The sequence below is a fragment of the Solea solea genome, chromosome 6 (assembly GCF_958295425.1).
Source record: "Solea solea chromosome 6, fSolSol10.1, whole genome shotgun sequence".
Lineage (NCBI taxonomy): Eukaryota > Metazoa > Chordata > Actinopteri > Pleuronectiformes > Soleidae > Solea > Solea solea.
Window position 1 is genome coordinate 24,957,294 of NC_081139.1, and position 16,608 is coordinate 24,973,901.

Sequence of the window (16,608 nt, forward strand, 5' to 3'; positions counted from 1 at the left end):
CCATGAACATCTCTTAGCCCCGCACTTGCAGGAGGTTGGAGAAGTTGTTCTTGGAGACATCGGCTCATCACCTGTGCTGTGTTACTTTATCTCTGAGTCCTGCTGCACTCGTCATCTGCTCACCTGTGACACTCACTCAGGTAGGTCACCCTAACCCTTCACTCTCTGTGCAGTGCTGTCCAATAAATGTCTGGTTAAAAACACTAAAGAATGCACTTTTGTGCATTGTTAAACTATAAAGGGTTAAATGTATTGTTATTTAATATCTTACAGTTAAATCAAGCGATTGTTATACTCAAATATATCATCTATGAAACCGTATATTTTTTGTTTTAAAATGATCGTATGTATTACACGCATACATTAAAGTTTATCTACCGTGTTTCTTTGTCTGAGAATTACATTTAAATTTCTAATTTTAAATTCTCTGTACAATAATCCAGCATATCGTGCTTATATCACGTTGCCCCTAATGTTTTTACATGACATTGAACAGATTTATATTTATCAGATACGAGTCATTGGGTGTGTGGATGTATTTAGCCTCACAATAATGTTGTTTATCAGATTTTCTCTCGTTTATCAGACTGAGCCTCAGCAAACCAACACACACAGGGTTTACCAGGAACATTAATCAGGGCTGTGCTACAGTTCAAATGTAAATCACACTAAATAATTGACACTTTAACCATTTTTTCTTGTTACTTTTTTACATATAACGTATTTTTCTGTTATTTTTAAGATGAGCACTGAGAGATCATTTGACTGATTATACAGCAGATCCAGTGGTGGTCTAGACTTTTGCAGATCTAAGGTTTATACACACTTATATCTACACACACACACACACACACATTGCAATTGGAGGGTCACCGGGACTGGTCAAGGGTTAGGGTGCCCCTGAGCAAGGCATTCAATCGCCCACTGATCCTGCACCTGGCTACTGGTGTGTAAAAAGAATGGGTTAATTGCAGAAGTCAAATTCACTCTCATTTTTTGGCGCATGTGCAAACTTAACTAACTGCTCACTTTGACTTCATATGCTTACAAACACACCATCAGTGTTTCTTGTTTGTATTTTTAGTCGCGCCCCGCTGAGCCTCCCTGAGGACGCCTATCTCTTGCTCTCTGACACACCTATTGTAGAAGGACCACTGAATAACCGTTTGGTCACTGGGTGCAACGATACATTTATAGATCCATTTATTTTAGTCATTACTTTCAGCCACAGTCAAATGAGGATCCTAGAAAAGGAAGTTTGAAGAGACCTGCTGTCCAGAGATCTTGTCCTTGTTAACTTCAGCTTACACTGGTGTATTGGTTGAAGTGATAATGTATCTGCTTCAATCAAAGTCACTCTAAATCACACAGCTGCTACTGAATATAGTATTTTTTTTGGTTCACAATGTAACCATGGAGGTTGAGGAACATAATTGTGTGAAAATTGGCTTCTCACATGTGCACTACAGTGTTTCCCTGTCAGCATGGAGGATTCGTCAGACCAGACTCACTGGGTGTCTCCAGCACTGCTCAGCTCAGATGCTCTGGCTGGTTTCTCCTCTGAGCCCGGGCTGCTGCCTTCTGTGGAGGAGGGTGAGGTCTTCTTCTCCAGTCAGGACACAGACTACACTGGCCTCCCCTCTTTCTTCTCCAACCCAAGCCAGAGTCGAGCATCGTCAACCTACAGACACAGCTCGGGTCAGTGCTGTCACTGTCACTCCATCACATTCACCTCTACATCCTCCTTCTCAATCATGATCTGACTTCATCTATTTTGCCCCTCTTTTCAAAGTTCGACCGGTGTTCACGTCGCCGAGCCTCCTCAGTAACCTCCAGCTGCTGGACAGTCCTGTCAGCCATTCCCTGAGCTCACCCTACGCCTCAGCCTCAACATGGAGCAGCAGTCCTCTCACCAAGACCCCATTGCACTCACACATCCCGGCTTCCCTCTACACTCCCATCTCGTCGTCCTTCACCACCTCCAGAGATGGATCCTCTTCTCCCGGCAGAGAGAACAGAGAAAGCCCCGTGCTCCAAGACGCCCTCAAGGTGGAACGTCTGAGCCCTCTGGGGGGGTCGAGCATGAGCAACAGCTTTCTGAATCTGACTCCAGCTGCTGGGAGTATGTACACGCCATCATCCCACTCCCACACGCACATGTTGGGTCCCTACAGCTCGTACGTGACAGGTCCACAGGAGTACAGCTCCGCTGCTCTGTACTCCAGCCCCGGGACCTGGATCAACCCTGCATTCTCTCCCAAACTCCGCAACAAGATGAGGATATCCACTCCAGGTGAGGACGCACTGAGACACCAGTGGATCTCACCACAAGGTCAATTTAGTGGCTGTTGTGGAACTTTGACTCACATCATGTCTCTCCTCAGTAGATGATGGAGTTGCCTAGTTTCCATAGATAGATAGATACAATATGCTTAGACATTGTTATGTCTGCATTTCCATGACAACTGGGCAAATTAGTTGAATAAAGGATTCTGTTTTAAAAATGTTAATTTATGAATAAACTATATATGAATAAACATATTGTCGTGAAGTAATAATGATGCGTTTATTACACTGAACAGAGGCCAGAGAGTGTGTGAACTGCGGAGCCACAGCTACCCCTCTGTGGCGTCGTGATGGTACAGGCCATTACCTGTGCAATGCCTGTGGATTGTACCATAAAATGAACGGCCAAAATAGACCTCTAATCCAGCCCAAGAAAAGACTGGTATGATCCACTGAGAGCCATTGACTGGTCTCTTTAAAATAAATAACTAAACTATTATGTTGATCATTTAGTCACTTTCTTTCATTCTTTCTTTCTTTCTTTCTTTCTTTTTCTTTCTTTCTTTCTTTCTTTGTGTTTCAGATTGTTAGCAAGAGAGCAGGTACGATGTGTGCCAACTGTAACACGAGCACGACAACTCTCTGGAGACGCAACACCAACGGAGAGCCTGTGTGTAACGCCTGTGGACTTTACTTTAAACTGCACAACGTGAGTCGATCAGTAAAACTGAAGTCTATCATGAACACCTGCTGCAGAACACTCACACTTTCAATCTGCTCTGCACTTCCCAGGTCAATCGACCCCTCACCATGAAGAAGGACGGCATTCAAACGCGCAACAGGAAAGTCTCTAACAAGAACAAGAAGAGCAAGAAGGTGGCCATGTTAGAGCAGTACTCTGAGGTGGCTCAGCCATCTTCTCTAGATGACAACGGTGGGCCCTTCTCCTTCGGCCCCGGGACTCTCCTGACTTACAGCCACTCACCACACCTCCACCCTGCTCCCTCCCCTCTGCAAATGCCTGCCTCCTTACCCTACACACATCATCTCAACCCCGGCATGGTGCCCACACTCGTGTGAGACGCTCGGGGACAGTCCACTTGTTCTGTGTGGATTTGTATATAGAGTATGTTTCCAGGCGTGATGAATGGAGTTTTCTGTGTTTTCCCACTGTATTTTATTGTATGGTTGTTTATTATTGTGATCAGTTTGAAGTCAGATGTCTGTGTGTGCTGCACATGTGAACACAGGTCTTTCAGCTGTAAATACAATCCTGCTGCAGCCGTATGTGTGTCTCCATTATACATAATGTGAAATCATATCTTAGTTTTGGGATTCGTGGGTCTGTTTCACGTATTTGCATAACTGATATTAAACTATGTAGAGAAAATACATAAATAAATAAATAAATAAATGTGGGTGAGTCATTGTGCTGGAGTTTGGAAAGGCTTTTGTTTTTAGTCATTAGAATTATCAGCTCATCAGTTCAGTTAAGTAAAAGTGACCACAGTTCAGCCCCCCCCCCGCTCTCACACATAATATAACAGCCTCTTTGTGCAGCCACAGCTCCACTTTTACAGTGTAATTGTTCATGGTGGTTATGCAAATGCTACACGCCACACAACTAACAAGTGTTCCACTTAAGTGCAACACTTTCACCTGCTCACTAGCTTTGTGCTGGAGAACGTGTCCATTCACACACACACACACGCACATGTTCACACACATGTTTGTATAAATGTTCACACACATGTTTGTATACATGTTCACACATGTTTGTATGTTTGTATACATGTTCACACACATGTTTGTATAAATGTTCGCACACATGTTTGTATACATGTTCACACATGTTTGTATGTTTGTATACATGTTCACACACATGTTTGTATAAATGTTCGCACACATGTTTGTATACATGTTCACACACATGTTTGTATAAATGTTCACACACATGTTTGTATACATGTTCACACATGTTTGTATGTTTGTATACATGTTCACACACATGTTTGTATAAATGTTCGCACACATGTTTGTATACATGTTCACACACATGTTCACACACATGTTTGTATACATGTTCACACATGTTTGTATGTTTGTATACATGTTCACACACATGTTTGTATAAATGTTCGCACACATGTTTGTATACATGTTCACACACATGTTTGTATACATGTTCACACACATGTTCACACACGTGTTTGTATACATGTTCACACACATGTTTGTATACATCTTCACACATGTTTGTATACATGTTCACACACATGTTTGTATACATGTTCACACACATGTTTGTATACATGTTCACACATGTTTGTATGTTTGTATACATGTTCACACACATGTTTGTATAAATGTTCGCACACATGTTTGTATACATGTTCACACACATGTTTGTATACATGTTCACACACATGTTCACACACATGTTTGTATACATGTTCACACACATGTTTGTATACATCTTCACACATGTTTGTATATGTGTTCACACACATGTTTGTATACATGTTCATTATGACAGATAACAACGTGTGTGATATGACATCATCGCTTTTATTTCCTCTGAAATCTTTGTCAGGTATAGGTAGTTATGGTTTACTCAGGTTAACTCAGAGAGTTCAGCAGACATAAATCAAATGTCATACAAATAACAGCACACAGAGCTGGAGTGTGGTGCATGTTTGTGCTGAGCAGCAGTAACAGGGTATGGCAGCTCACGCAGGACTGGGCGGTGACTGATAACTTATCACTGAGGCTGCAGACACCAAAGCATCCACCTGCTGCTGGCACCATCACTCACACACTCCCTGTCAGTTAGTGACAGTGGGGCACCGTGCACTGCACTTCAGCTATTTGCACACCAAACTCACACGAGTCACCAGAAGCAACTGTGTCAACAAGGAGGGAGAAAAAAAACTAAAAATCATATTCTGCTCCAAAATGTCATCAATTGTGTGTGTGTTTTCCAGGTATGTTGTAGGGACCTAAATCTGTTTACTGTCTTCCTGATAATTACATTTTAAGGTGAAGATATGCTGTAAGATTAGTTTATGGTTAAGGTTAAGGTTATGAAAATTAGAAACAGTCTGTCCTTACAGGATGCTGAAAAACTAGTTCATGCTTTTGTTACATCTAGATTGGATAACTGTAACTCTTTATTATCAGGATGTTCCAACAAGTCTGTTAGGACCCTTCAGTTAATTCAAAATGCTGCAGCACGAGTTCTGACAGGAACTAGAAAGAGAGACCATATAACTCCAGTGTTAGCTTCTCTACACTGGCTCCCCGTACAGTTTAGAATTAGTGCCTGCTGCTGCAAGGCATACTAGTGAGAGTTCTCACTAGTATGCCTTGCAGCGCAAGCATCTATTGTAATCTGCTTGGCGCATATTCTGCTTGATACTATCCCTCTTCCTCCTGTTTTTCGCCACGTATCTCCTCCCACAGTTTTGAGAAAACCCCCACACATCTTATATCAAAACATGCGGCTTAATTGGGAATGGTGTGGTTTTTATAAGACTTCCAAGTAACCATGGCGACAAAAATCGCGAATAAAACCCACTTTGGAGCGTCACAGTGTCATCATGTAGAAACGTGATTAGAACTTTAAATGGGTCACAAGACTTGGGACTTTTCTCAACTAAGTCAACGTTTTGATACATATAACAGTTTTTATACAATCACAGTTTAAATTTAGTACTTTTTTTGATGTTTTCAGATTTTATAATGAGTGTGTATTGCATGCATGGGCGTTGCCCTACAGTGAAACACTCTGCTGAGATCCAGAAAAATAATCACAAAAATCTCTAGACAAACTCTTTACTATGACATTTTTGTCCCATTTTGGACGACATACTAAACTATGACATTTTTGTCCCATTTTGGACGACATACTAAACTATGACATTTTTGTCCCATTTTGGACGACATACTAAACTATGACATTTTTGTGACTTTTTGGACGACAAACTAAACTATGACATTTTTGTCACATTTTGGACGACATACTAAACTATGACATTTTTGTGACTTTTTGGACGACATACTAAACTATGACATTTTTGTCCCATTTTGGACAACATACTAAACTATGACATTTTTGTCCCATTTTGGACAACATACTAAACTATGACATTTTTGTCCCATTTTGGACAACATACTAAACTATGACATTTTTGTCCCATTTTGGACGACATACTAAACTATGACATTTTTGTGACTTTTTGGACAACATACTAAACTATGACATTTTTGTCCCATTTTGGACGACATACTAAACTATGACATTTTTGTGACTTTTTGGACGACATACTAAACTATGACATTTTTGTCACATTTTGGACGAGATACTAAACTATGACATTTTTGTCACATTTTGGACGACATAATAAACTATGACATTTTTGTGACTTTTTGGACGACATACTAAACTATGACATTTTTGTCACATTTTGGACGACATACTAAACTATGACATTTTTGTCACATTTTGGACGACATACTAAACTATGACATTTTTGTGAGTTTTTGGACAACATACTAAACTATGATATTTTAGTCACATTTTGGACGACAAACTAAACTATGACATATTTGTCACATTTTGGACGACATACTAAACTATGACTTTTAACTGTGAGTCCTGAGTGGCGTAGTGGTTAGTAGGTCTTAACTATGCTACTGTTGCAAGAATGTGCTGGTTTCAATCCCAGCTCTGAGATGTTTCTGTGTGGACTACATTCTAAACTATGACATTTTGGACAACATACTAAACTATGACATTTTTTTCCCATTTTGAATGACATACTAAACTATGACATTTTAGTCACATTTTGGACGACATACTAAACTATGACATTTTTGTGACTTTTTGGACGACATACTAAACTATGACATTTTTGTGACTTTTTGGACGACATACTAAACTATGACATTTTTGTGACTTTTTGGACGACATACTAAACTATGACATTTTTGTCACATTTTGGACGACATACTAAACTATGACATTTTTGTGACTTTTTGGACGAAGCAAGTACAAAGCACTTAATGGTCAGGTCCCTTCATACCTGAAAGACCTAGTCTTACCTAAATACAGGTTTACTTGTGGTTCCCAGAGTCTGTAAGAGCAGAATGGGAGGCAGAGCCTTCAGTTACCAGGCTCTTCTCCTGTGGAACCAGCTCCCAATGACAGTCCGGGAGGCGGACACTCTCTCCCTTTTTGATAAAGCTTATAGTTAGAGCTGGTTCAGGGAAACCTGGATCATCTCTTAGTTATGCTGCTATAGACCTAGACTGCTGGGGGAATTTCCTGTGGTGCACTCATACTCACTCTCTCACACTCAGGGTATGAATATGACTTTTTATGTGTCATTAACCTTGTCTCTTTCTCTCCCTAGTTTGTGTCTTTCCTTCCTTTCCTCTCTCTCTCTGTATCCTCATCTTGCAGGTTGCAGGATCCAGATCCAGTTTTCGAGGCTATTGCTATCATACATATCATCACCATTATTATTATGCTATAATTACAAGTCGATATCAGTATATTTTTTATCAACACTGTCTGCTGCTGCATAAATTGCATTGTTTTGCTATAAACATTTCATCATTGACTGTATAAACTTGTAACTTGATACAGTTGTTGTATATCTACTCCTGGTCTCTCTCTCTCTTCTGTCTCTACCTCATCTCTCTTGTCCTTTCTCTCCCCCATTTTCCTTTCACCTCAATTGGTCGAGGCAGATGTCTGCACATCTCTGAGCCTGGTTCTGTCAGAGATTTCTTTCTGTTAGGAGGGAGTTTTTTCTGTTCTGCTCTCAATGATGTTGTCTATGTAGTGCCTTGAGATAATGTATGTTATGATTTGGCGCTATACAAATAAAATTGAATTAAATTGAAGGTTAAGGTTAGGCTAGTATTAGTAGGGTGAGAGCAGTCTACAGGAAAATAATGTAAGTCAATGTAATGTCCTCTGAAGGAAAGCAGACTGTGCGTCTGAGTGTTTTTATATACATTTATTTCCTGTAAATTATTTTATACTTGTTATACTTACATTAATACTTGCTCTTACTTAACCATAACTACTACTGACTTAACCCCAGCCCTAATCCTCACCCCATCCTAACCATAAAACATGTCTTCAAATTAAAATGTAATCATTTACATTATGGGGACTTCACTTTTGTCCCCATAAAGAAGACAAGTCCCAGAAATAGAAAACACACACACACACACACACACACACACACACAGAGAGAGACTGTGGTTTACTCTTTATTTCTGTGTCATTCCCTCTGGACCTTGATAATGAGTTACTGTGATGTAGTCTTTGTTGTGTGAACCTCACAGTTAGACTCAGGGGTTTCTATCACAGTTTCATATCTTTTGTTTTAGCCTAAATTCCACTGAATCGGGGGGAAAAAAACGAAATGTAAAAATTCTGTACATTGTTTGACAAGTGTGTCCATAATTTATCCTCTTCCTTAACTGTCTCTATCTGCCATTTATCTGCTGCAGCTGTCAGCTCTGCTCTGGGGAAATGGCAACAAATGACAAGGACAGATTAGCAACCACAGGCCTGCTCCAGCTCTGTCACACAGCTGTCCGTTAGTGCTCTTCCCTCTCAAACACGAGCACTTTGGAGACTGGAAACGTCTTAGGGAGAAACAACTGTTACAGGTTGTTTTTGTTTGATTTTAATCTTTGTCACTCTGAACGCAACAAACTCACGGCTTCCTGACGCTGTTGATAAAACATGAACGCAGTGGCTACACTGTGAAATGTAGCGCAAAAAACACTGTCAAATGGAAAATATCTGGTTCACAAGCGCCCCCAGACGGTCAAACTACAGCACTGCAGCTCCAGTGTTTAATGACAGGACATCAGACCCTGCCCCTGCAGCTCAGAGATAACACACACACGTACTGTACGTGTATGTGTGTAACTTTCACTCGTTAAGACTGAATCAAGAATAAGAAAGTAAGCACTGCATGTTGTGTATAATCATGTTAGTGTATATGAGCAGAATGAATATGATGGAGTGGAGTTTTCTTCTTAAATCACAGTATTAATGCATGTTATTGTGTGCAACCTTCTCCTTGATGGCTTCATATTAATTCTGTAAGTTACAGAATTGTCCCATCCCAGTTAAATGGAGAACTTTGAAAACAGAGCCGGAACAAGAGGGGGGGTTATAAGGGTTAGGGTCATTTGTATTTGGCTTCTTCTCTTTTAGCTTTACACTTCTAGTAAACATGATTGAGTACAGTTACATGTGACTACAGCACTGTTTGTGCTGTTCTACTGAAATACAGCAGACAACAGTTAATCTCAGCCCCTTCTCTTCCTGAGTGTGACTGCCTTGCATTGGGGTTGACATCAATTCAGTATGTAATGTTTTCTGCAGGGCCACATGGTGGAATAGTGGCTAGCGCTGTTGCCTCACACCTGTCTGCTCCCAACCCCGCTGCTGTAACAAGTGAATTTCCCCAGTGAGTCATATCTAGTCTGTGATGGTTTACTTGGTTCTTATCCCTCCTTCTCATCTCTTTTTTGCAGTTTCCACTTCTGGTTGCACTTTCAGTGCAGTCTTCTATATTCTGCACAGTATTCATACAGCAAGTATTGTTTTGTTTATCTTTTTTGTATATAACGACATTAAAGTCTTTGTGTTCATTAGATTTTTTATTCACCTGTAATATTTATACACTTTTTGCCTGGCACTAGTCGTGCAGGTTACATGACATGACGGGTTAAATGAAAGACTTTTGTCTCCTACCTGTAGGAGGCGGGCCAGAGACACATCAGCTGTAGCTAGATCAGAGTAGCTAATGAATGGATGAAGTGAATTGTTCCTCTTCATGGATACATTTGACAGTTAGACACTGCTTTACCTGGCATTCCTTCATGTTGTGAATAAGAAGCAGTAATATTTACATCAGTACTGTGGGTCCTATGGAGCATTTAATGCAAACCTTCAGTGGATATTGTTGTTATTGATGTGAATATTTTACACAGCTTTTTGGACAACAGCGGATAATAAAAACAAAAGAAAGACACAAGAAAAAAAAACACACATATATATATATATATATATATATATATATATATATATATGTGTTATTTTTCTTGTTTTGAAGCATGCTTTAAAACCCAGTACAGTGTGAGTTACACAGGGAGCAGCAAACATACCTTACATATTCTGTCAGCTGTGACTTTCAAATGATTAAAAATTGGTCCTTGGATAACACACACACACACACACACACACACACACACAGATTAAAAAACAAAGTAAATGAGAACTTTCCTCAAACCATGTCATGTTTGTCACTGATTTGTTTTTAGCTTATCTGGGTCATTTAAAGCACTTCCTGTGTGGAGGGTTAACAGCCGCGGACGGGTGAAAATAAACAGACACGACAAAGTGGGAGAGAAGCAAGTCAGCTCACCAAGCTACATGGTTATGGAGATTCTGTCAGTGCACAAGCAGATCAGACTTCCTGTAAACATTTACTATAGAGTTGGGTTTGTGTTGGTGTCGTATTAAACCAGGCGTGTGAACTCCACGCGGCCCTGTCAGTGCTTCTTTGATATGAGAATGCCAATCACTATCGCTGACAGCAGCCCCACTCCAACCAGCAGCCATCTCCTCACAGCCTCCCGACATCTCCTCGCTTCTGCAGCGCCGTCTCGCCCGAAAATCTCAGCAAAGCAGTCCTGGAACAGAAAGTAACATTCAGGTGTGTTAGGTTTCCTTCTGTCCACATTAAAGGAATACTTTTGACCAAAACTAAACCATGTCATTCTGATTATGTTGGTCAGAGGTGGACTGTGTAATATATGGCGGAAAGAAACAAAGTTACAAAGATGAATAAAAAGAGGAAAAGGAAAAAAAACACTACATTTTGATTTGTGATGTCGTTTGTTAGTATGTCCTGTAATGACGTCATTAATGAACTTGATATTTGCAATAACCCAAAATGTACTAAAAAATGACTAAAGCTATATCGCTGTATCACTACAAAACAACTCTGGGATGTGAGTGCTGAGCATATGACTCAGCTCATGTCACAGTAATGGATGCACAACTTGTTCTATTCCCGAGGCTTAAACTAAGAAACAACGACAGCTTTATTCAACATAGAAGACATCGTCATATCTATCAATACAGTTTTCAATGACAGGGGACTAAACAAGAGTGTTTTTAGAGGCAGAGCATCAGCATATTATTCCGAAAATCAAATGATAATGTTCAAATAAAATGAAGCCATTCTTTCTGTCTTTTGTGAATTAATAAACCAGGGTTAAACCCAAAGTTATCAGAGTAACTGAAAACCCTGCTCCATACAACACGACACAGGATAAAGATTCAACTAGAGCTGCAACTAAGGATTATTTTCATAATCGATTAATCTGTCAATTATTTTCTTGATTAATCTACTGGTCCATAAAAAAACTGGTCAAACCTGGAAATGATGATGTTCTTAAATGTCTTGTTTTGTCCACAAACCAAAATGATTCACTTTTAATGATTTCTTTGTTATGTGGAGCAAAGACATGAAGAAAATATTCACTTTTAAGAAGCTGAAACAATCAGAAATCTTGTTTTAATCATGAAAAAATCTTTGAACCGATTAATCGATGATCAAAATAGATGTTGATTAATTGTTTGAGCTCTAGATTCAACTGCTCTGTGTGTTCTTTGTTCTTGTATGGGTATCTTTGTGAGGACAGGTTAGGGTAAGGGGCTCCTGACTACAAATGCTGTGCAAATGTGTGTGTGTGTGTGTTCATGGCGTAAAGACTCACCCAGCCTCCTTGGATCTGGATCCATGGACTGATGTGTTCATCGAGGTACATGGTCATCCAGTCCACAATGCGGGAAACCAGCTCACTCATGTTCTTCTCCACACATTCCATACTGAGAATCCCCCCAAAAACAAACAGGCCCACGATTCGTCCCCAATTGACTCCGTCCTTGAACACCTCGTCCATCACACACTTGAAGCTGTGGTAGGCCGTGTCAGGAGTGATGTCTAGCTTCAAGGAAAGGTCACTAAATGCTTGTTTGAAGAGCAGTTCAAACTCCTCCGCAGAGTCCCGGAGAGCTGCCTTTACGGCCTCTATGTCACCATGTGGTGGTGACGGCAGCTCTGGCTGACCACGCCTGTCCCTGCGGTTGTCCAGCAGGCCATTACCGGCTGCCGAGTCAGCCTCGTCGTCCTCAGTTCTTTTCCCAGGATCTTCTGGCCTCAGCAGAGAGATGGGGTAGTTCCTCTGACACAGCTTATAGCCTACAAAGAACTCGACCAGCTCTCTGTTACTGTACAACACGACCTCCATACTGTGAAAGTCCAGCACACAGCCAGTCTAATCAGACCCCATGGTTTCTCCTGCCACACTGTCCATGAGCCGGCTGTCACATTACAGCCTCTTTACCTTCAAACTGCAGAGGCGTCTGCAAGTCAGGGGTGAGACAAAGTTACATTAGTACATATCAGCAAACATTATACAATCACATAAAGAGACAAAATCACCCAGGAGACCTGCTACAACTTTGTTATCCATGACGTCAGCTTACATTTAGCCCGTGTTATTATTGTCATTGCTGAGATTCATTCAGGCACGAAGACAAAAGAAGACAAAACAGGGAAGTTCAAACTGAGAAGGAAAGGTGACTTTGAGCATGAGTTAATATATCCAGATTACATATATATCATGACAAGATAAACTGTTAGATTATGGCTATGTTCAGATCATGATCAGGTATCTGTGACGCTTTCCTGCCTTTAAAGGCTGTTGCATTGATAATCATCCCATTTATTATCTTGAATAAATGAGTGAAACACAAATATTATGAAGTACTATAAAAAGATCGAAATACATGAAATCAACTAAATTATATTGAAAAAAAGTCACTTAATAACACTCCTGTAACTTCAAGCTTAATTGTTTGTTTGTCAAATAAACACTTATATATTATATATATAATAAATAAATATTATATATATTTAAAAGAAAAAAGGTAACCCCCAAAGATTAACATTTTTAACAGACAAGTTCATTTTAATTGCCAAACGACAGCTTTTTATTACTTTTTAACAAAATAATTAAATGTAACTCTAATACCAAAAAACAACAAACCAGGAAGACAAATCAAAGACAGGGTGGGGGACGTGTCAGGGGCTCTTATTAGAGTTTCTTTCCATTCATCACCACGATTATATATTATTTATATATGTATATATATATATATATATATATATATATATATATATATATATATATATATTATTTATATATGTATATATATATATATATACACACACACATATACAGGCATTGTTTAAATGTGGCTATGCACATTATTAAATCAAGATATATATTATTTTTCTCTGAAATGTGTAATGGCGTATATTGATTTTTAAGTGAAACATTTTTGTTATTTGATCCTGAATTATATATTATGTATATTATTATATTATTATGTGCATGATTTGCAATATTTGAATCCTGTTCTGTTCATTCCCTCCAACATTTGACATTAGACCTCATATTTAATTTACAAGAGAACTATCTCCAGTGTTTTGAGTGAGTTGTTTCCATGCTTCTGTACGGTCCTCTTGAAAATGATTGCTCCAATTTTTTTTAGCATTTGTTTCCTGTAGAATTTGATAGAGTTTTGAGATGTTTCCATTGTTGCTGTTCTGTTTTCATCATTTATGGCTTCTTTGATTCTGTTTGTCTCGCTGCTGTCTCATAATTGGACCACTAAAAACACTTTTGAGGCAATAGCAACTACATTCAACTTGGGTTACAATCATCTACAAATTCGAGGCTACGTAATGACTGTATTTTAAGCACGTAATACAGATCATAAACAGTAGATATAGAGAGCATCCATTAGGTAAATTGCTCACTCTAAATTGACCGTTGGTGTTCATTTCTATCATGATGAAAAGTATATTCGGGATAGGATTTTTTCCACAATCACTGAGCTGCAGGTGAGCTGCAGGTGTGCTACAGGTGAGCTGCAGGTGTGCTGCAGGTGTGCTGCAGGTGAGCTGCAGGTGTGCTGCAGGTGAGCTGCAGGTGTGCTGCAGGTGTGCTGCAGCAGCAGACGACCACACTGGTCCGGTTCCATGTAGGCCTACCTGATACTTTGGTTGTGAGTGAAGTTTCAAACTGATCCGGCATCAGCATGGGACGATAGGAATGTTTCATATCATTATCCAGACCAAATAGTTGTTGCACTCAAATAAACTGCAGAATCATTTTAGTTTTGATTTCTTCAAAAGGATGAAGCTTCTGTCTTTCACAGTCTATTGGTGCGTATCTTTAAAATTGAACCAGATAAACTAATTACTTACATAGCCAAATCAATAAATCTTTATTTATATAGCACTTTTCATATATATACTGTATATATATATATACATATACATATATATATATACATATATACTGTACATATATTTATATACATATATATATACACACACATATAAATATATATATACACACACACATATACATATATACACATATACATATATATATATATATATACATACATATATACATATATTGTATATAAAAAAATATTAAATGTGATTTATGGAAAAACACCCGTTCCAAAAATTAAATTAAAAAAAAGGTATGAAATTTGTGATATTTTTGCGATCATTGTAAAAAAATCATTGTGTGTTTGTTTTGCATCTCAAATGTAAATTCACCACAATCACGTTATTGTTATTGTGGGCGTGATACACGATAATATCATGTATTTTATTATAGTCTCATCCCAAGTCAGCTGTAAAAACACAGCTCGGACACAGTATGCTGTAAAAGCACAGCTCGTGCGCACACTTCATGTTCCATGCATGAAAAGAATGGAAACTATGAGAGAACTCGCGTGACCTGAAAATCAAAAATAAAATAAGCGAACTAGCTAATGTTGGAACATTGTGCACTGTGACATGAAGTGATATTAAATCTTAGATATTATAAACATGTAACTATGTAAACACTGTCGCCAGTTACAATGTAGCCACTGCTGACAGCTACAAGTTACGTACACACTCCCAGCTTTAGCTTCAGGTGCTAACTAGCTGTGTCTTAACAGTCCACAGGAAACGCTGTGAGATTAACAAAGTACAAACTACATCCGCGGGTCTAATCCCAGACATTGGTCATTCGCAGGTTTACTCACGGCTGCTTTAATCCAGTTTTCCCTCTAGACGCGCAGTGATGAAGATAAACTAGTCAATGTTCGAGCAGAGTCTTCATGGACATGGACATCACTGCAGCTGCGCACTCCTGTGGCCTCATTGTCCCGCCCCCTGCTGCTCCTGCACCAATCAGCGGCCGAGACGCGCCGGAAATCTTGTGGACGTCACAATCATTCGAAAAGAATGCGGATTTCTTGTATTCGTGTATAAAATATATACGTTGGTGTTTTAATCAAACATGTTTTTCATTGATTTAATAATTGATTCATTCATCCATCAATGTATTCATGACGTAATGTTTCACCTGCTTTGTTGGACAAACTGGATAAATGAATGTTCACAGGTTCTCTCTTGTGTCTAATCTCAGCGTATCCATGTTGTTCCAAACATTCAAAGTCTCACTCAGTTTGTCTTTCGTAGTAAACACGTGATTATTTGACTGTGGAGCTGATGGCAGTATCACATGTTGCCACAAGATGGCAGCCATGCACGGCTTAATGTGACAGTTTTACCAGTTAAAAAAAACGTGTCGCCTGTCCGCTGACGTATAGCTTAATGGCCCCGAAAGACGGAACTAAAGAACTTTTAAAAATTTTAACAATTTATTTTAACCCTCTCGATTTCCTCTTTTCTTTTTGACCACGTGATTAAAAAATGAAGCAGTTTGTGTTGTGGTAAAGCATTTGCTTATATTCCCGTTTTCTTTAGTGTACATAATACATGAAAACAAAGACAAATGACCAAAAGAACAAAAGTACAAAAACCAAACGACAAATCAAATCAATCAATCAATAAATGAAGATGATAATAATGGTAGCATATTGTGTGTCTGTATATCCTCCTTAACAAATACAATTTTAATAGTAATAACCACATCAACAATAACAAAAACGAAAAAAGGATAGGGAGATGTGATTGATTTGACCAGATAATTAAATAAGTATTACTAATATAAGTAATGTTTTGTGCCTGTATGAAGTAAACTCAACTGCTCAAAGAAATAAAGGGAACACTTGCGTCACACATCCCAGATCTTGATTAAATATTCCTGTTGAATATATAAAATATAAATATTGAT

At 39.0% G+C, this 16,608-nt stretch overlaps 2 protein-coding genes across 3 annotated transcripts; one reads left to right on the forward strand and one right to left on the reverse strand.

Moving 5' to 3' along the window:
- gata1a (GATA binding protein 1a) lies at window positions 1-3,718 on the forward strand. Of its 2 annotated transcripts, XM_058630633.1 has the most exons (7): window positions 1-140; window positions 743-814; window positions 1,470-1,698; window positions 1,793-2,293; window positions 2,583-2,728; window positions 2,870-2,995; window positions 3,079-3,718. In XM_058630633.1, the coding sequence occupies exons 3-7, from the start codon at window positions 1,485-1,487 to the stop codon at window positions 3,364-3,366; spliced, it is 1,275 nt and encodes a 424-aa protein (XP_058486616.1). In that variant the 5' UTR covers window positions 1-140; window positions 743-814; window positions 1,470-1,484; the 3' UTR covers window positions 3,367-3,718. The 2 variants fall into 2 exon arrangements, with proteins under 2 accessions (XP_058486616.1, XP_058486615.1); XM_058630632.1 differs by lacking the exon at window positions 743-814 and having other exon boundaries at window positions 2-140.
- Window positions 3,719-8,579: 4,861 nt separating this feature from the next.
- Window positions 8,580-15,642, reverse strand: LOC131461553 (bcl-2-like protein 1). Its single transcript, XM_058632899.1, has 3 exons — window positions 15,512-15,642; window positions 12,109-12,757; window positions 8,580-11,016 (listed from the first exon to the last, which is right to left on the reverse strand). The coding sequence occupies exons 2-3, from the start codon at window positions 12,640-12,642 to the stop codon at window positions 10,876-10,878; spliced, it is 675 nt and encodes a 224-aa protein (XP_058488882.1). The 5' UTR covers window positions 12,643-12,757; window positions 15,512-15,642; the 3' UTR covers window positions 8,580-10,875.
- Window positions 15,643-16,608: the final 966 nt, after the last annotated feature.